Raw genomic sequence first — 20,688 nt, forward strand, 5'->3', positions numbered from 1 at the left:
ATTAGACATAGCTATTTTTATTATTGATGTATAGATTATGCAGTAAACTATATCAACATCAATAATCCTTTTTACCCAGAAACAAGTTGGAGAGAAGAAAAGGAAAATGAATTTTAAAAACTGAATGAAAGGTAAAAGTATCATTGGAATATTTGGAGCTGACTGTAAAGACTGTGACACCTTCCGATTTTTTGTCCCTTATCATCAATTCAGGTATTCCCTGAAGCACAATCAGTTGACCAAACTAAGAGCAGTGCCCTCAGGAAAGAATAAAATGAATAGTTTAATTTATCAACATCATTTACCCAGGTTATTTGAGTTCTTTTTTTTTTTTTTTTTTTTTTTGAAACAGAGTCTCGCTGTCGCCCAGGTTGGAGTGCAGTGGCGCGATCTCGGCTCACTGCAGGCTCCGCCTCCCAGGTTCACGCCATTCTCCTGCCTCAACCTCCCGTGTAGTTGGGACTATAGGCGCCCGCCACCTCGCCCGGCTAATTTTTTGTATTTTTAGTAGAGACGGGGTTTCACCGTGTTAGCCAGGATGGTCTCGATCTGCTGACCTCGTGATCCGCCCGCCTCGGCCTCCCAAAGTGCTGGGATTACAGGCGTGAGCCACCGCGCCCGGCCGGTTATTTGAGTTCTAAGCCAGAAAACTGAGAGCAGACACACACATAACAATACTTGGTTGCAAAATGGAAATAAAAAGCAATGTGTTAGGATAGGCTAGATTATGCTCCAGTAATAAATAATCTCCAAATCTCAGTAACTTAATACAACAAAAATGAATTTCTTGCTCATTCTACATGTTCAATTAGGGTTAGCAGGAAGGCTCTGACCATCACAGTAACTCAGGGACTTAGGCTGATGAAAGCTTCATCTTATTGATCTTCAAGGATCAATAAAACAGTGGAAACTGAAAAGGGCCAATTATGTACTAGCTCTTAAAAATGTCTGCGTTCTTCCCAGAAGTGACCACATGAGACTTCCTCTCACGTTTCAGCCAACGAAACAAGTTACATTTCACTGTTCAAAAGTCATAGCTAAGTTAAAATGGGATGAGGAAGAATAAAGTTACCATGTATCTACAAGGAGAAAAGCTTAACAAAAAGCAAGAAAGCAGCACATACAGTGACTGGTGGATTGCATTATTGTTCCACAAATATTACTCTCCCCTCCTGCACTCTGTGGGCAGACTGTACTTTTCTGCACCAATGACTTTGGACTTGGCCATGTGACTTACTTTGGTGAACGGAAAATGGCAGAAGCGAGACTGTGCCAGTTCTGAGCAGAGACCAGTCATCATGAGTCTCTGCCAACTCTCTTGCACTCCTGCACTCTGCCATGAAAATGACAGACTTAAACCAATCCATACCTAAACTATAGATCCTTGAGGGAGAAATGGATGTGTGTTGTATAATACTGAGATTGGGGAGTTCTTTGTTGAGCAGCATTGTTTCAGCAAAAAGATGACTAATACAGTGACTCAACACAAGGATTTCATGAGACTGGCTACTACACATATGGTTTCCAAGAAAGGATATGAAATAAGACCTTACTAGCTAGTATTCTAAGAAATGTAAAGCAAAATGAGATGGTGTTACATTATTTGTATACTAGCTAGATATAGAACTAAAATATAACTATCCAATTATTTACAAATTAAATAAAAAAAATAAAAGGAGAATTTCTAGTGCTTTTGAGGCTAAGATAATAAAATTATAAAGTCCTTTTATCCCAGGAAAATCATCTTTAGTCCATTCCTGCTGCTATAGCAAAATAGCTTAGACTGGGTAATTTGTAAATAATAGAAATTTATTTCTCACAGTTCTGAAGGCTGGACCAAGATCAAGGTGCTGGCAGATTCAGTGTCTGGAAGAGCTTGCTCTCTGCTCCCAAGATGGCTCCTTGTTGCCACAGATGCTGTGTCCTCACATGGCTGGAGGGACAGAGGACAAAAGGGACCAGAGCAATCCTTTCAACCTCTTTTTTAAGAGCACTAATCCCATTCATGAGAGTGGAGTGTTCATGCCTTATCACTTCCTAAGACATATTCCTAAAAGGCCCCACCCTGTAGTACTATAACACTCGGTATTAAGTACCAATGTATGAATTTTGAAGGCATACATACATTCAACCATAGCATAATTCAAAAAAGGAGAATGATAAAGGCAGAAAGCTCTTCATTAAGGCATTATTTATAACAGTCTAATATCAGAAACAGCATAACTATGCAATAGTAGAATATTTTAAGTAATCTATGGTCCTACTAATATTATAAAATATTGTACACTCATTAGAATAATAACTATGAACTTTCCCTAAAAACATGGACAAATATTTACTAAGTGAAAGAAGGAGAATATAAACATATACCTAAGCTGTAATCGTAATTATGTAAATAGATATTTAATATATATAGATAATGACTAAAGGGAATTTGGAGAAATTTAAACATTTGTGCTGTAGCAGTGGTTATATGGGTGAATATTTTTCTTCTGAAATCTAACGCAAAAAAATTGTTCTTTTGACAATAATTTTTAAAACAACAAGGAAATTTCTCTTCTCAAGAATATACCCATGTGTGTAAGAAAGAGTTGGTGTTTGGATTAAAAGATGCATTTTTTAAAGAGTGGGAAAAAAATGCAACACATTTTTAATATTGAAGATCCCTGGGTATTCTGAGTAATCTATATAACTTTCTGTATTTTTCAAATGTTTTTACAATGAATGTGCTATAAACTTTTGAAAAAAGTTATTTTAAAAATACATGAACGTATTTTCTAGCGTCACTTCTGAGACCCCACAGCTCACCTAGTTAGTGCTATCATTTCTTGAATCCAGTGAGCTGCCTGTAGACAGAGTTCCTCTCCACAACTCGGTAGCCCATAATTTGATTTGAGACAAAGCTAAATATAGCCCCAACTTTGGTATGAAGGATGGGAATCTGACTCTCCCTGCCTTTTCTTCCCCCCCATCAGAGGCAACAGGATATTCTTTTCAAGACAGGTGGCCTGTGAGCCGTGTCTAAGATCAAACTGGACCTTGAAATTTTTCCTGGTAACATTTTGAGCTCTGGAGCAGTGTGGTCCTACCAATAAATCAAGTGTTGGAGGAGTCTAGACTAGGGGCTTTTTAGACAGTTCTGCTAAACCTTCAAATGTTTTGTTATCCTCCCCTCCCCACCCCTACTTTGTACTAGTATGTAGGGGAACCAATCCAAGAGATAACAGACAGATGACAGGTTCCCCCAAGAACACAGACTCCCCACAGTCTCACCAATACCCAGGCATGCCAGGTTCTTCCTGAGTTAAATGCCTAGGAGGCCTGAAAGAATAAATTCATCCTGGAGAAGTCTTGTGGGTCGTAGCTTTAGAAATTCAGGGAACATGTCTCTGGGGCCATCCAATGGAGAACACAGCCTGTATCAGAACCTTAGCAGAGACTTTGGGCCTTTTGGGGTCTCAAATTTATCATCTCTGAAACAAGTACAACGAAATTAACATTGCCACATGTGGGCACTATAAAGCCTTTTTCAAATTAAAAAAAGGTCAGTGATAGTGCTAATAATAACAGTGATTATGTCATTTAATAAAACGGTCTCATTTGAAAGCTAAAAAGGAGCTTCAGGGTGGCAAGCACTCTAATTATAGTATGTCTGCCTTGTTTAAATCTTGATACATAAGTACATGGTACAGGGCCTGAGGCAATGCCATCTCCAAAGAGCCCTTTTCCATGATCTTAAAACAGTCACAAGGGAGTGTCTAGGTCCTGATGGCTACTGTCTTGAGGCTTTTCTAGTGTTCTGGGAGTCAGGAAGCTTCTCCCTCCTTGAAGCTATTGGTAGAGCCCAGTTGCTGGCGAAACTGAAAAACGAGGAGGTAGAATACCCTAAAACAGGAGATGTCTGAGATACAGGCAGCTAATAGGGCTGTAAGGTTTTGTCGGGATGCTTCCCTTCCTGATGAAGGGTCCTGTCCCTGGATTAATGGTGAAACTGGCATGTCACATCTCTAGGAAGACAACATCGTGTTCCATGACCACGTAGGGTATACATCTGCATTCAGCCGGGATTGCTCCTAAACCTTCCTAGACTCCATCTCTGGCTCTGGGGTTACCTGTGGGTGGGGCGATGCAGACACACAAGAAAACCTCCTCTACAAATTCTTCCTGTAGTTGGTTGATTGTATTCTAAGACCTTCGTTGGGATGGGCGAGGGACGGGGCTTGGTACGGTGTCCTCTAAGCTCTCTGCCCTCTGCCGTCATCATTCATCTGAGCCAGCGAGAGAGGGGTCGGGGAGACGCGAGGGTGGTTCAGGGGGCGTGCAACCTGGGCCGATTCTGCCCCAGCACACTGGTTGTCGGGAGCCCCGCCTCCGCTCGCGGTTCAGCTCAGCTGGTGCCGAGCAACTCGTGCCAGCCAGTCGTGTCTCAGCCTGGAGAGTGCGCACACCGCCGCCCGGGCAGCCGCTGGCTCCAGCTCACGAAACAGCCCCGGGCGCCGCGCCGCTCTGAGTCCAGCCTCCTACTGAGAACAGTCCCTCCCTTGTGCGGGTCGCACGGCTAGCTGCATGTTCGGCCACGTCAAATCCATTTTCTAAAAAAGCAGGGAGCAGAGCTCTCTCTTCGCCGCCGACGCAGAAAGGAGCTGGGGAGGAAAAAGCTGCTGCTTTTTGCGCTGGAGATTCGTGGGCAAGGCTTCTCATTTTCCCAGTTTCAAGGAGACTCGCTTGAACCCGGAAAGCGGAGGTTGCAGTGAGCCGAGACCGTGCCACTGCACTCCAGCCTGGGCGACAGAGCGAGACTCTGTATCTCAAAAAAAAAAAAAAAAAAAAAAAAAAAAAGTGAGCCTAACTCAGATACTTGCAGGAATGGTTCTGGCAGGAGTAAATGATCTAATGTGGGACATGAAGTAGTAAATGCAAAATTAATTAATAAGTCTCTGCCCAGATTTCATCCTGAAGAGTTTCATGTGCCCTCACTACCATCTTGAATGTTCCAAGTCCTACTAAAATTAAAATCAAAAGCATGATCCTGTAACCTGTGGGACATAATCTAACGTGGGACATTAGATTATTCACTCCTGCCAGAACCATCCCCGGGAGTATCACAGTATACTTTGCCTTCCTCTGTAAACCTGTAGTTCTCACCTCCTACCCTGTCTTTTTTTTTTTTTTTGAGACGGAGTCTCACCCTGATGTCCAGGCTGGAGTGCAATCACTCAATCTCAGCTCACTGCAAGCTCCGCCTCCTGGGTTCAAGTGATTCTCCTGCCTCAGCCTCCCAAGTAGCTGGGATTACAGGCGCCCACCACCACGCCCAGCTAATTTTTAATTTTTTTAGAAGAGATGGGGTTTCACCATGTTGGCCAGGCTGGTCTCGAACTGCTGACCTCATGATCCACCCGCGTCAGCCTCCCAAAGTGCTGGGATTACAGGCGTGAGCCACCATGCCCAGCATGACCTCCTACCCTATTCCAGTGCTCTTCCATGTCAGGCTGACAGAAGGATGAAAGCTGATGAAAAGCTTGGATGGACAGGAGGACACACATGCTCAGCATTACTCTTCATGATTTAGAAAGAGTTTTGCTTCTAATGCCAAGTGGTTATCAAATGCCTAATCTATACAATATAATGTATATTTCTTTTCCTGGGCCATGTGAGACAGGGGACACAAGCCCAAAACTGCGTTCTCACTTATGACCTTGATCATACCTCATAGAAAAAAACACCCGCCAAGTGAAGCTGAAATTAAATGTTTACCTGCTAGAACAGCAACAAAACAAAACATTTAAAACTCTTCTCAGCCAGGCATGGTGGCTCACACCTGTAATCCCAGCACCTTGGGAGGCCAAGGCAGGCAGATCACGAGGTCAGCAGTTCGAGACCAGCCTGGACAACATGGTGAAACCCCATCTTATAAAGATACAAAAAATTAGCCGGTTGTGGTGGCACATGCCTGTAATCCCAGCTACTCAGGAGGCTGAGGCAGGAAAATCGCTTGAACCTGGGGAGGCAGAGGTTGCAGTGAGTTGAGATCACGCCACTGGACTCCAGCCTGGGCAACAGGGCTAGACTCCATCTCAAATAAAAAAAAAAAAACTTCTCAGTAGGCCGGGCACGGTGGCTCATGCCTGTAATCCCAGCACTTTGGGAGGCCAAGGTGGGTGGCTCACCTGAGGTCGGGAGTTTGAGACCAGCCTGACCAACATGGAGAAACCCCATCTCTACTAAAAATAGAATATCAGCTGGGCATGGTGGCACATGCCTGTAATCCCAGCTACTCAGGAGGCTGAGACAGGAGAATTGCTTGAACCCGGGAGGCGGAGGTCCTGGTGAGCCGATATGACATCATTGCACTCCAGCTTGGGAAACAAGAGCGAACCTCCATTTCCCAAAAAAAAAAAAAAAAAAATCTTCTCAGTAAAAACCATCACCAAATTATGCCCAAATTTTATTATTACTATTTTTTGGAGACAGAGTCTCACTCTGTTGCCCAGGCTGGAGTGCAGTGGCACGATCTCAGCTCACTGCAACCTCCATCTCGAGCTTAAGTGATTCTCGTGCCTCAGCTTCCCGAGTAGGTGGGACTACAGGCATGCACCACCATGTTAGGCTAATTTTTGTATTTTTAGTGGAGACAGGGTTTCCCTATGTTGGCCAGGCTGGTCTCAAACTCCTGACCTCAAATGATCCACCTGCTTTGGCCTCTGAAAGTGCTAAGATTACAGGCGTGAGCCACTGTGCCCGGCCCCCCATATTTTATTCTTTTATTTAAATAAAGATCGGAGAAAAATTAATGCCCTATATGATAACGGGTGCGGTGGCTCACACCTGTAATCTCAGCACTTTGGGAGGCCAAGGCAGGCAATCACATGAGGTCAGGAGTTCATGACCAGCCTAGCCAACATGGTTAAACCCCACCTCTACTAAAAATACAAAAATTAGCTGGGTGTGGTGGTGCACGCCTGTAGTCCCAGCTTCTTGGGAGGCTGAGGCATGAGAATTGCTTGAACCAGGGAGGCAGAGGTTGGCATGAGCCAAGATTGCGCCACTACATTCCAACCTGGATGACACAGTGATACTCTGTCTCAAATAAATAAATAAATAGCCTGTATGAAACCTTTTAAAAGCTTTTTGTGTATGGCCTCTGAATTTTCAGTAGTGTGATCCTGTTACCCCCACAAAAGTTGTTTCCATCCTATAGATGAAGACTTCTTTGTAACTCTAGTATGCAGAAATCTCTGGCTATAGTTTATACCATTTAACAATGGCCAGTTACTCCTATATACCCATCTGCTTGCTTCCCGTCAAATGAGAGCACTACCTATATGATAGAAGGAAGAGTCAATTAGACAAAAGTAAAAACAAAATAATAACAAAAATACATCCCTTACCACCGCTCATCTGTGTGGAGGGAAGTTTCTTCTCACTTATCCTCTCATGGTTGGTGGGAAAGGCAGATGGCTCTCTGTTGGCTGACGGTATCAGGCTCTCTAGGGCAGTAGTATCCTGGGGAGGATGTACTAAATATGTCTCTTTAGGCATTTGGACCATGAGGCTGGACAGTGTCTGATCAAGAACGTCCTCCTCAGCAATATAGGTGTATGGACAGTATTCTCGGGTCCTGGAGTAGATGTTGGCATTGTCATAACAATCTGAGCAAATCACCCGGGTACCAGTGCCACCTAATAACAAGAAAAAGAATCTAAATATCTTTCTGTTAAGGAATTATTTTTTGCCAATCATCAGTTTTCTTCAAAAGTTGTCATCATCATTGCTAGCATGTATTGAGCACTTACTTTATAAAGTAGGTGAAGTTTCAAGCCATTTCTGTAAATTGATTCATTAATCCTCACAACATCCCTATGAGGTAGGTATTATTATTATCCCCACTTTACAGATAGAGTAAACTAAAGCACAGAGAAGTTAAGTAACTTAACCAAAGTCATACCGCTGCCGGGTGCGGTGGCTCACGCCTGTAATCCCAGCACTTTGGGAGGCCGAGGCGGGCAGATCACAAGGTAAGGAGATCTAGACCATCCTGGCTAACACGGTGAAACCCCGTCTCTACTAAAAATACAAAAAATTAGCCAAGCGTGGTGGCGTGCGCCGGTAGTCCCAGCTACTCGGGAGGCTGAGGCAGGAAGATGGCGTGAACCCAGGAGGCGGAGCTTGCAGTGAGCCGAGATCACGCCACTGCACTCCAGCCTGGGCGACACAGCGAGACTCTGTCTCCAAAAAAAAAAACAAAGTCATACTGCCAGAGTGAGGAGCAGAAACAGCCATTCTGGCTCCAGAGCCCATGCTCTTGAAAACTACACTGAACCATCTCTGTCTATCGTGGATAGACAGATCATGCCCAAATTAAGGGAGCAAGATAAGGCTGGTACTGTGCTACAAGACACATGCTTGGCTTAAGCAAACTAAGTCAGAGAATAAGGAGTTATGATGACTTCACTTCATGAAAAACCATGTTACTTTCATGAGTCAAGAAGTTAAGTAACACCAATTGCTACAAGCATCCCTAGGGAAAGCTTCTGACAATGAGAAGTCCTGCCTGACAAGTACACGGTTGACAGAAGTATAGGTTTAACAATGAACTCCCTGGATTATTATGTGCTTTGAAAACTGAATGATGAAGGAGAGAAGAGAGAGTGAGAAATAAAGAGTGAGTTACTTATTCAAAATCATGCAACAGGCCAGGAGCAGTGGCTCATGCCTGTAAGCCCAGCACTTGGGGAGGCCGAGGCAGGTGGATCACCTGAGGTCCGAAGTTTGAGACCAGCCTGGCCAATATGGTGAAACCCCATCTCTACTAAAAATACAAAATAAGCCGGGCATAGTGACAGATGCCTGTAATCCCAGCTACTCAGGAGGCTGAGGCAGGAGAATCGCTTGAACCCAGGAGGCAAAGGTTACAGTGAGCTGAGATGGTGCCATTGCACTCCAGCCTGGGTGACAAGAATGAAACTCTGTCTCAAAAAAACCAAAAAACAAAAAAAAAAAATCATGCAACAGAATGTTAGAATTGGAAGACAGTGAAAAGTAATTTAGTTTAACCCAGAAAGCAGTGTTATTTCCCACATACTTCAAAGAACAGACTTTTAAGTATTCTTTTAAAAGTCAGAAATGCCGGCCAGGTGCGGTGGCTCATGCCTGTAATCCCAGCACTTTGGGAGGCTGAGGCAGGCAGATCAGAAGGTCAGCAGTTCAAGACCAGCCTGACCAACATGGTGAAACCCCCGTCTCTACTAAAAATACAAAAATTAGCCGGGTATGGTGGCGCACACCTGTAATCCCAGCTACTTAGGAGGCTGAGGCAGAGGTATCGCTTGAACCTGGGAGGTGGAGGTTGCAGTGAGCTGAGATCATGCCACTGCACTCCAGCCTGGGTAACAGAATGAGACGCTTTCTCAAAAACAAAAAAAGAGTCAGAACTACTATATTTTTCATGAAAAGCCAAAATCCAATTTATCAATTAGATAAAATTCTGTTGACACCCAGCCTAAAAAAGTCTCTGAAGAAATGGAATAAATCTTCCATTTGTATAGTATTTGAAGTACCACACAGATTTGCTGAAAAGATCTGTGAGAATCTTGGGGGAAGTGCTTTACAAATTATTGTCTCTTTATTTAAAAATTAGAAAAGTAAAGCTCAGATCTTAAGTAACTAGCTTCATGGTCACAGAGCTGGAAAAAGGAAGAAGTATCAATTAAACCCAATTCTTCTGTCCCTTAATTCATTCAGTTCTGTCACTCCCTATGGGAGCGAGGCTATGAAAGGGTGGAGGGAGAAGAACTCTGTGTATGGGTACGCATCTCTACGTGTTGGGATGTCAGGTTCATTTAATTAGAGAACTCTTTACATCTCTCTGATGTTCTCCAGTATATGCTGAGAACCACTGCTACCATTTGTTGATTTCTTTTAGAGGTGGGGAGTCTTGCTATGTTGTCCAGGCTAGAGTACAGTGGCTATTCATAGGTGCACTCACAGCACAATACAGCCTCGAACTCCTGGCCTCAAGTAATCCTGCTTCAGCCTCGTGGGTAGATGGGACTACAGGCATGCCACCATGCCTGGCTCCTAGCTATCTTTTAAACTTTACTGAATGTCTACCTGTCAGGAAGAGAAACCGGCCTCCCTTGGATGTGGTCTGAAGGATGCCCACGCCTGAAAAGGGTAAGAAAGAGATACCTGAAAAAAGTTTGCAGAATATCCCTTTCCTATAATTACACAAGTTTGGGAGCCTCTGATGTGTACTCTGATCTCTTGTTTAATGTGTTTCTCCACTCTGTAAGATGATTTTCATATCCTTTTAAGACTTTAGTCAATTTTCATCCTATTTTGCATGTGGCTAAATGCTTTCATTAGGTATCTTACTTTAAAATATTGCTTCAGATTAATGGAGAAACTACACACTGAAAAGTAAACTCAATAGAATAGGCTAAAATTGTAACCATAAACAACAGTCATTACCGTCAGTGCCTTTGTGTATATATCCATTGGCAGGAGGCATAAGTTGCTGATGACTGCCTGCCTCAGAGTTGCTGTAGCCTTCCTGTGGCTCAGACAGCGTTCCTTGGGAAGACAAGTAGCTGGGAATGTCTGCAGGCAGATTGAGCTCCTCTGTAAAAGAGACATTTTTAACTCTCAAAGGTAGGCAGTTGAAGCCAACACTCAGAAGACTATTTTGCAAATGTGTTCCACTTTGATACTATTAGCAAGAAAAACTGTACGTACCTAGGACCGCAACAGCTCTTGGTACTTCCCCTAAAACTATTTCTCACTAGAATTCTTCTCAAAGTTTCACTTTAAAAGTTTCATTGAAAGAAACAAAACCTAAAGGTTGAAATCTTATCTACTGCCACGCTTTCATAATCTATCTGCCTAGATTTCTTTTCTTGCAGGATTCCAGGGTGAGAGGTGTAAAAGACTGACCTCAATGATCCAGTTTGATATTCAAGGGAAAAAAAGAGACTGATCTCAATCATAAGGGCTCCACTCTTCCTTACAGCAAAATTATGATGAAAAGGAGCCTTAGACATTAAAGAGAATGCATCTGTAATGCGTTTTTAGAAGTAAAGTTTGGCCGGGCGTGGTGGCTCATGCTTGTAATCCCAGCCCTCTGGGAGGCCAAGGTGGGTGGATCACAAGGTCAAAAGATTGAGACCATCCTGGTCAACATGGTGAAACCCTGTCTCAACTAAAAATACAAAAATTAGCTGGGCATGGTGGCACATGCCTGTAGTCCCAGCTACTCGGGAGGCTGAGTCAGGAGAATCGCTTGAACCAGGGAAGTGGAAGTTGCATTGAGCCAAGATCATGCCGCTGCACTCCAGCCTGGCAACAGAGCGAGATTCTATCTCAAAAAAAAAAAAAAAAAGTATTTACAAATTCTTAAAATTGGTCAGACGCAGTGGCTCATGCCTGTAATCCCAGCACTTTGAGAGGCCAAGGTGGACAAACTGCTAGAGCCCAGGAGTTTGAGACCAGCTTGGGCAACATGGCAAAACCCGACTCTACTAAAAACATAAAAACTTAGTCAGGCGCGGTGGCACATGCCTATAGGCCCCGCTTCTCAGAAGGCCGAGATGGGAGAATCACCTGAGCCTGGGAAGTCAACACTGCAGTGAGCCATGAATGTACCGATACACTCTGACCTGGGCATTACAGTAACACCCTATCTCAAATAAACAAAATTCTTTCCTCAAAGAGGTTCTGTTATGAACCTATTCCTCAAAGAGGTTCTGTTATATCAAAGAAGTTGAACATTTTAACAACAAAAACTCCCTTCTATCACATATCAGGTAATGTATCACAGCTCTTCAGTTTTTTGAGGGGGAAGATGAGGTCTCGCTATGTTGCCCAGGTGGGCCTTGAACTCCTGGGCTCAAGCAGTCCTCCCACCTCATCCTCCTGAGTAGCTGGGAGTACAGGCATGTGCTACTATGACCAGTTCTCAGTTTTTTATATTGTACAATTAATCCTATACTACATTCTTGACTGAAGTACAAGCCATAGGTGTCATGTGGGTACACTTACCTGTGTTTGTGATACTATAGTCTTCATTTTTCCTTCTCATGTGGTAAATAACAATGACCCAGATCAAAGAAGTGCCAACAACACAGCAGACCACAACAATGATGACAACGCCAACTGTGGTCCAGCCATCATCTTCATGCCCAATGCTACTCTGGGAAGAGTCACAATTGGGGGATGAAATGACATTTAGGTAAATGTGGCCACGTTCTGTCCCAAGGGTGTTAGACATAATGCAGGTATATTTCCCAGCATCTTCTAGCCCGGCATCTACAATGATGAGAAGCTGATTGGCTGCAGCAAAGAAATGTCGTTCTGTCACCAGCAAAGGCCCATCATCTTTAGTCCAGTTGAGACGAGGGGCAGGACTCCCTCCAGCTATGCACTGTAACACCGCAGTTTCACCTCGGGTTACTGTCTTATCCTCCAGGGGTCTAATAAATGAGGGTGTCTCTAATAGGAAAACATTTTTTTAAAAAAATGAAAAGTTAGGCAATTTTATTCCCTAATTCCTACTGAATTAGACCAATGGGGGTATAATAAAATGAGTAATTTTATATACTCATGGGAGGATTAGAAGTTAATGTTTCAGAACAAAATCCTGAAAAAAGCCTCAATCTTTTCTCGATAATTCCAGCTTAGGCAAGCTATCCTAAGAAAGAAGTTCAGGGCAGCTGCAATAGCTGGAGGGGGTGAGCAGGGGTGACCCATTAAAAAAGATTAAAAATAACTTAAAAAAAAAGAAATTCAAAGATTTATACGCAAAGATGTTTACTACAAAATGTGTAACTTTAAAGAATAAAGAAAAATATTTTTAAATCTAGCAGAAAAATGATTAAGTAAATTATAGTCACATGATCTTTTACAAAGACTTTAATAACAAGGCAACTTGTGGTACAATATTAAATGAAAAAAATGTAGGTATATTTGACTACATAAAAGTGAGAGGGGAAAGTCTAGAATATGCTAAAATCCTTAAGTATTTGAGTGACTTTCCTCCCCTTTTCCTAATTTTCTGTATATCTTAACATTTTAAAACAATAAATGACTTATTTTTCTAAGGCTGAGGCAGGCGGATCATGAGGTCAGGAGTTCGAGACCAGCCTGACCAACATGGTGGAACCCCGTCTCTAAAAAAAATACAAAAATTAGCTGGGCGCAGTGGTACATGCCTGTAGTACCAGCTACTCAGGAGGCTGAGGCAGGAGAATCACTTGAACCCGGGAAGTGGAGGTTGCTCTGAGCCGAGATTGTGCCACTGCATTCCAGCCTGGGCAACAGAATGAGACTCTGTCTCAAAATAAATAAATAAATAAATAAATAAATAAATAAATAAATAAATAAATGACTTCTTATTTTTCTGGTTATACAAGTAAACAATACAAACCAACAAACTTAAAAAAAATAATAATAATAACTGACATCTAGGAAAATAGAGAACTGGAAAGTAGAATTTACCCTGGATTTCAGTTCCATGAAGAAAAGTATTGTAATAAGGAAGAAAAAACAAAACAAACAAACAACAACAACAACAAAAACCCAGGCTAGCAGGGGAAAATTTTTAGGAAAAAAAGGCATTTTACCAGAAATAGGGTTAAGAAGAACACACTGAAAAGGAAAGCAGAAACTCTAACCAGAAAACACATCTTTTTTTTTTTTTTGTATTAAATTTTTTTTGAAAATGAACTAGGAGCAAACAGTTAAATAATCTTAGGTTCCTATCAAGCAATAAGTGAAGCAGCATCAAATGGCTGGGATACTCCTAAAAGAACAGTGGAACTCTCAATGCAAACTCACTGAATAGTAAACACACCTACATGAAACAGAAACCTTACAGAGAGGGACTTAAAAAGATAAGCTGATAAAGGAATTTGAACTTTCAATTATTGTGACAAGGATGCCTACCTAATTTTGCCCTATGTATTTTCCCACATTTCAGTTATCTGACCCACTAATTCCTAGACTGACATAACCTTGCATAAAATTGTGAAATAAGATAAAGATCTGAGAATCACAGAGGTAATCTCAAACTTATTTTTCTTGCTCATTAAGACCAAGAGTAGCTCCCAAAGACTCCAACAAAAGCAGGGACCCATGGAGCAGTAAACGTACCTAACACTGTTAGGGAAGCATTTGCTGAGAGACCTCCTGCTGTATTTTGTGCCATGCAGCTATAGATTCCCATATCTTCTATTTTCACATTGGCAATAAAGAAGACGTCATCCTCGGGCATGACGTGCATGCGTCTTTCTCGAGCCGCAGGAAAGTCAGTACCACCATCTTTCTGCCAGGAAATCTGAGGTGCAGGGTGTCCCTCTGCAGCACATTCTAATCTGGCCATGGCACCAGTGCGAATAGTCAGATCCATTGGCGTTTTCAGAAAAGATGGCATCTCTGTTTCCAGAAAAATCACCAAGAAAAAGTGGGCAAGGGAACAAAGACACATATATGCATACAAATAGGCATGAAAGAATCTAGTAGGCAAGACACCCCCTAATGTTCCATTTCTTTGTGAAGACAGGCTCTCTGATTGAGAGTGAATATAGTTTTATAAATTTAAAAAAACAAAAACAAACTTTAGAGATAGGGTCTTGCTCTGCTGTCCAGGCGGGAGTACACTGGCGCAATCATAGCTCACTGCAGCTTCAAATTCCTGGCCTCAAGCTATCCTCCCACCTTGGCCTCCCAAAGTGCTGGGACTACAAGCCTGAGCCACAGCACCCAGCCAAGAGTGAACATGGTTTTGAGAACACCTTTTCTTCCAGAACCTCAGAGTATTTGGAGCACACTGATGACTCTGTCTTCTAGGATGCATGATACACTTAATCATCAGCTGGAACTAGGGAAAGCAGAAGGCCACAAACCTTCTTTGAACTTCGTATTTTAGAACCTGGTATTTACTATGACTCTCTCACTTATGAAGCTAAATGATGCTTCCCTGGGAGGCTGAGGCAGGAGAATCACTTGAAACTAGGAGGCGAAGGTTGCAGTGAGCTGAGATCACACCACTGCACTCCAGCCTGCATGACAGAGTGAGAGTCCATCTCAAAAATGTTCCCAAACCAACATCTACAAAGCTATCAAGGAAACTGCATGCTAAAAAAAACTTATGCCTTCAAAAGTATCATTAAAAAACACAGAAGTGAAACATAAGTAATCTTTTGGTTGTACAAACCCTAAAATGTTGTAGTTATTCAATTTAATAGGCAATAGATAAATCAAGCTGTTTTTAAGAAGCTTTTGCAGGAAAGAAGAGTATTCATTTTTAAAATGATCCTGTGTGGAGTGGAAAACCAAACACCATATGTTCTCACTTATAAGTGGGAGCTAAGTATGAGTACACAAAGGCATACAGAGTGGTATCATGGACGTTAGAGATTCAGAATGGAGAGGGTGAGCGGGGGCTAGGGATAAAAAACTACACATTAGATACTATGTACACTACTCAGTGATGGGTGCACTAAATTCTCAGAATGCACCACTATAATTCATCCATGGGAAAAAAACTCACTTGTACCCCAAAAGGTACTGAAATAAGGCTGGGTACAGTGGTTCATGCCTGTAATCCGAATACTTTGGGAGGCCAAGGCAGGCGGATCACTTGCGCTCAGGAGTCTGAGACCAACCTGGCCAAAATGGTGAAACTTTGTCTCTACTAAAAATACAAAAATTAGATGGGCCTGGTGGTGCACATCTGTAATTCCAGCTACTCGAATTACAGGAGACAGGAGAATCACTTGAACCTGGGAGGCGGAATTTGCAGTGAGCCAAGATCATGCCACTGCATTCCATCCTGGGCGACAGAGCGAGACTCCATCTCAAAACAAAAAACAAGAGAAATTAAAATAAATAAATAAAAATACACATACACACACACACACACACACAAATGATCCTGTGTAACTACATTTAGACAATGATAATGACCATTAGACCCAAAAATGTCCTAAATATTCCCAGTTATTAGAAGGCCCATCAGGAATAAATTTCATAGTTATCAAGAGAGATTTATGGTTCTGGAATGAAAACTGAGAATTTCATAAGAATGTCTTCAAAAGCATAAACAGCAGTGAAAGTAGCACATCTCCTAGGGCCACAGCACTTACCCTTCAACCAAAGACCAATTAGAGACCATAAGTGGGCAGATTGACTAATCCAAAAATCCCACCCACTTGATAAGTTATCACAACTCAAAAGACAATAACAGTAAGAGTCCTACTTAAATGTCAGATTTAGTCTAATTCTCTCAAGTGATTCAAAACTGAACATGAAAAATCCTTCTAAACTAAAAAAAATCAAGGAGCATAATTCCTTACCATTTACAGTCAGTTTGGCTTTCTGAGAATAATTAGAACCAAAGTGATTAGTAACAATACACTGATATTTTCCTTCATCTGTGAAATTCACATTGAAAAGATGTAAGATACTAGTATATTCCAGAGCTTCTCCAGCTTGCTGCCAATAACGAACAAAATTCTCAGTATCCACGTCATACAGGATTTCACTGTCTTTGCGCCACACAGTGGACATGGGTGAATCACTGCTGCTCACTGCAGTGCACGTCAGAGTCACATTCATGCCTCTTAGAGCAATTATGGTTTCAGGATGTGTCCTTATCTGTGGCTTGAGAAAATCATCTAAGGGGAAAAAAATGCATCCGTAGCCAAGTCAGTTATTTATTTTTGCTTTAGATTCAATTTTAAAACAAATACTATAAAATTGTGTGTTCTGTTTACAAAGTGGCATATTAAAAGTTGAAAGAGACTACAGAGCTACAGTCCAATTCCCTTGTTTAAAGATGGGGGAAATGAGGCCCAGAAAATTCAAATGACTTGCTCAAAGACATGTCAGTCAGTTGCAGAGCCTGGACTGGAACTCAGGTTTCCTGACTTCAGGATCCAGCACTTTTCTACTAGCCCTTACTGTCACCTGTGTGCTCAGAATATATTTCTCAAGCATTATCAGTTATTGGGGAAAAACAGAAACCTTATATTAGGATTTCAAGACAAGTTCTACTTCTATTACCCCTTGTATATATGTATGTGATAGATAAACATGTATATGGCCAGGCGTGGTGGCTCACACCTGTAATCCTAGCACTTTCAGAGGTCGAAGTGGGTGGATCAACTCAGGTCAGGAGTTCGAGACCAGCCTGACCAACACGGCGAAACCCCGTCACTTCTAAAAACACAAAAATTACCCAGGCGAGGTGGCGGCCGCCTGTAATCCCAGCTACTTGAGAAGCTGGGGAATGAGAATCACTTGAACCCGGGGGGTAGAGGTGGCTAGTGAGCCGAGATCACGCCACTTCACTCCAGCCTGGGCAAAAGAGCGAGACTCTGTCTCAAAAAATATATGTATATATATAACCATTATCCTTTCTGAGCCAATATAAAATGGGGGGATTATGAATGATTTATATTTCACAGAGAATACCTAATAAAACAAATTATTTGAAAGCATTTTGTATGTGCACAGGTTTCACCTGAAGTAGTGAAAAAATCCAAATAGGTCAAATGTCCAGCTGAAGATTGGCTTAGGACTGGCTAATAAAATATGGATTCATAATTAATAATGTTATTGGACTGATTGAGAGAAGCAGGTATATAAATTCTTAACCAGTATCTCCACTGGATAACATTTCATTGTGCCATAAAAGCAGTTAAGTGGAAGGGGAGGAAGAAATATATGGTATGTCTATATTTAAAACTAAGTAAAAAGGGAATGTGTGGCAATGTCAGCAGAATTTAACCTTTACTAGATTCTGTTTTCTTCTTTAAACTTTGTAAAAAACAATGGATGTATTTTGTGAGCCCGAACTTCCAAGTGTGTGTTCCGTTCCAACCATCTTTAAGTACATTGTGAAAACAGATTTGGCAATATATAGGTACTCAAATGATCAGAGATACTAGGGATATCCAACATAGATACACTGATCTAAAAGTTCTCCTATGTAAAGCTAAGAATCAGTCATTCCACTTTAAAGAAAAAAAAAATTGTTTTTTTGAGACAGAGTCTCACTCTGTTGCCCAGACTGGAATGCAGTGGCACAATCTTGCCTCACTGCAACCTCCAGCTCTCGGTTCAAGCGATTCTCCCGCCTCAGCCTCCAGAGAAGCTGGGATTACAGGCGTGTGCCACCATGCCCAGCTAATTTTTGTATTTTTAGTAGAGTCAGGGTTTCGCCATGCTGGCCAGGCTGGTCTCGAACTCCAGACCCCAGATGACCCACCTGCCTCAGCCTCCCAAAGTGCTGGGATTACAGGTGTGAGCCACAGTGCCCGGCCTAAAGGACATTTAAGTGTAAAGGAAAATTTTCCAAATTGAGAAAGAATAATATAGAAGTATACTTGAAATTGTCTGGGCACGGTGGCTCACACCTGTAATCCCAGCACTTTGGGAGGCAGAGGCAGGCAGATCACCTGAGGTCAGGAGTTCAAGACCAGCCTGGCCAACATGGCAAAACCCCGTCTCTACTAAACATACAAAAATTAGCCAGGTATGGTGGCACACGCCTGTAATCCCAGCTACTCAGGAGGCTGAGACAGGAGAATCGCTTGAACCCGGGAGGCAGAGGTTGCAGTGAGCTGAGATCGCACCACTGCACTCCAGCCTGGGTGACGCAGCAAGACTCCATTAGAAAAAAAAAAAAAAAAAAGTATATTTGAAATTATAAGTGCTAGAATCAGGACAACTTGTCTATGACTATCTCTCTCCCCTCAAGGAAAAAACAAAACTCTGCCACTTTAATGTTATGAAACCACACAAAAAATATGAAACACACAGAATCAGTATATTCATACATTGCTGGTGACAACTTTAAACTAGTGCTATCTTTTTGGAAAGTACCTGGTGGCACTTTTCAAGATCTACTAAAAATGTTCATATAAAAAAACTCATATTGCTTGATTCAGGAATCTGACTACCAAATACCTAACCTAAGGTTAACAGTCCCTCTAAAAGAGAAAAGCCTTCATTCATTAAAATGCCTGTGATCATTTTTAATGGCAATTAAAACTGTATGATTACAAAAATTCCTAGTGGAAAACCATTCTGGTTTAATTTTTTTAATTCTGTTAAGATTATAAGTGTGTAATATATAAAATTTTAAAACAAAAATACAAACCACAGACAAAATCTTTCAGATCCACATTCAGGATGCTTTGCCCTGCTAGCCATTCAGGGTGTGCACAGCTTACATTCACAGAATGTTGAAAGTTATTATCAACCAACCATTGAAGTAGCCACTTCAAATGGCAGTCACAGAGCAAACTGCTTGTGTTCAGAATCCTGCAGGAAAGAAAAGAGGAAAAGCATCCTTTGTTTTACTTTTCATTCTAAACGTCTTCAGTATTAAAACCTTACCACACACCTATCCATTATTCTTGCCAAAAACATTTAACATAAATCATGAGAAAACAAATTGAGACTGTCAGCCAAAATTCTTTAAATATATCAACCTCATGAAAGACACTAAAAAAAGAGAGGGGAAGAAGGGTGGCCAGGGATCTGTTTTGAAGACGACTAAAGAATCATTACAATAAAATGAAATGTGTGATCCTTGATTGAAAAAAAACATCTGCAAATGACTTTTTTTAACATTGGGGAAATCTGAGTATGGACTCTGTATTAGTTAATATTACCTTATCGATGTTAATTTCTTTGGGTGTGGTAATGGTGATGTCTTCGTTAGAAAATGTACTTGTTCTTAAAAAATACATGCTGAGATATTTAGAGGTGAAGTGTCATCATGGCTGCAACTTTTAAATGGTCAGCAAAAAAACTGTGCATATATGTATATATATATTTGTGTGTATGTGGAGAGAGAGCAAGAGATAAAATGAGAGAGGAGGAGGGAGGGAAATAGAACAAATTCAGCAAAAAGTTAACAATTGGTGAATCTAGATAAAGGGTATAGGGGTGTTAATTGTACCTTTCTTTAAATTTTTGTTTAAATTTTTCCCATGAAAGTATGGGGAAACACTTACTATATATTGGAGCATTGAGAGATCTTTGTTGTAGACAACATATAATTATTGTCAAATTATTTCATCAACACTAAAAACACTTCAGCACTAGGCCAGGCTCAGTGGCTCACACCTGTAATCCTAGCACTTTGGGAGGCAGAGGCGGGCGGATCACCTGTGGTCAGGAGTTCCAGACCAGCCTGGCCAACATGGCGAAACCCTATCTCTACTAAAAATACAAAAATTAGCTGGGCGTGGTGGATGGCACCTATAATCCCAGCTACTTGGTAGGCTGAGGCAGGAGAACTGCTTGAACCCGGGAGGCAGAAGTTGCAGTGAGCCGAGATCACGCCACTGCACATCAGCCTGGGCAACAGAGTGAGACTGTCTCCCAAAAACAAAACAAAAAGAAAACCCACTTCAACACCGTGCAATGTGTAATGCAATCTAAACTAAGAGCACTGAAAAAGTATTTGTGGTTTATAACCCTGTAAAACATATCTGAAAAATCAGTATTTTCTCTCAATGACCCCTTAAATGTCCCATCCACTTAGAAGCAGGGAAAGTAAATGATTTTGAGAACTTGCTTTATGTGCATGATCAAATCCTTATCAAGTTTAATGTTTGGCATAAAGTATCTAAGATCTGATTCCACAGAAATTTCAATTTTAACTCTTTTTTTTTT

At 41.6% G+C, this 20,688-nt stretch overlaps 2 protein-coding genes across 2 annotated transcripts in view; both read right to left on the bottom strand.

Moving 5' to 3' along the window:
* The window catches only part of LOC134809778 (notch homolog 2 N-terminal-like protein A), a 30,698-nt gene extending 25,997 nt beyond the window's left edge, over positions 1-4,701 (bottom strand). The window contains exons 1-2 of the mRNA XM_063808573.1: positions 4,481-4,701; positions 1,821-1,973 (exon numbers count right to left, since the gene is read on the bottom strand). Coding sequence (XP_063664643.1) covers positions 1,821-1,973; positions 4,481-4,701 — 374 coding nt within the window. The remainder of the gene's footprint in view (positions 1-1,820; positions 1,974-4,480) is intronic.
* A 117-nt stretch (positions 4,702-4,818) lies between these two features.
* LOC112204152 (leucine-rich repeats and immunoglobulin-like domains protein 2) overlaps positions 4,819-20,688 on the bottom strand; it is a 50,225-nt gene continuing 34,355 nt past the window's right edge. The window contains exons 12-19 of the mRNA XM_054676518.2: positions 19,163-19,326; positions 16,353-16,673; positions 14,149-14,430; positions 12,040-12,489; positions 10,474-10,623; positions 7,392-7,682; positions 5,466-5,521; positions 4,819-5,050 (exon numbers count right to left, since the gene is read on the bottom strand). Coding sequence (XP_054532493.1) covers positions 4,964-5,050; positions 5,466-5,521; positions 7,392-7,682; positions 10,474-10,623; positions 12,040-12,489; positions 14,149-14,430; positions 16,353-16,673; positions 19,163-19,326 — 1,801 coding nt within the window. The 3' untranslated portion in view covers positions 4,819-4,963. The remainder of the gene's footprint in view (positions 5,051-5,465; positions 5,522-7,391; positions 7,683-10,473; positions 10,624-12,039; positions 12,490-14,148; positions 14,431-16,352; positions 16,674-19,162; positions 19,327-20,688) is intronic.

Source organism: Pan troglodytes, chromosome 1 (genome assembly GCF_028858775.2).
Source record: "Pan troglodytes isolate AG18354 chromosome 1, NHGRI_mPanTro3-v2.0_pri, whole genome shotgun sequence".
Taxonomy (NCBI): domain Eukaryota; kingdom Metazoa; phylum Chordata; class Mammalia; order Primates; family Hominidae; genus Pan; species Pan troglodytes.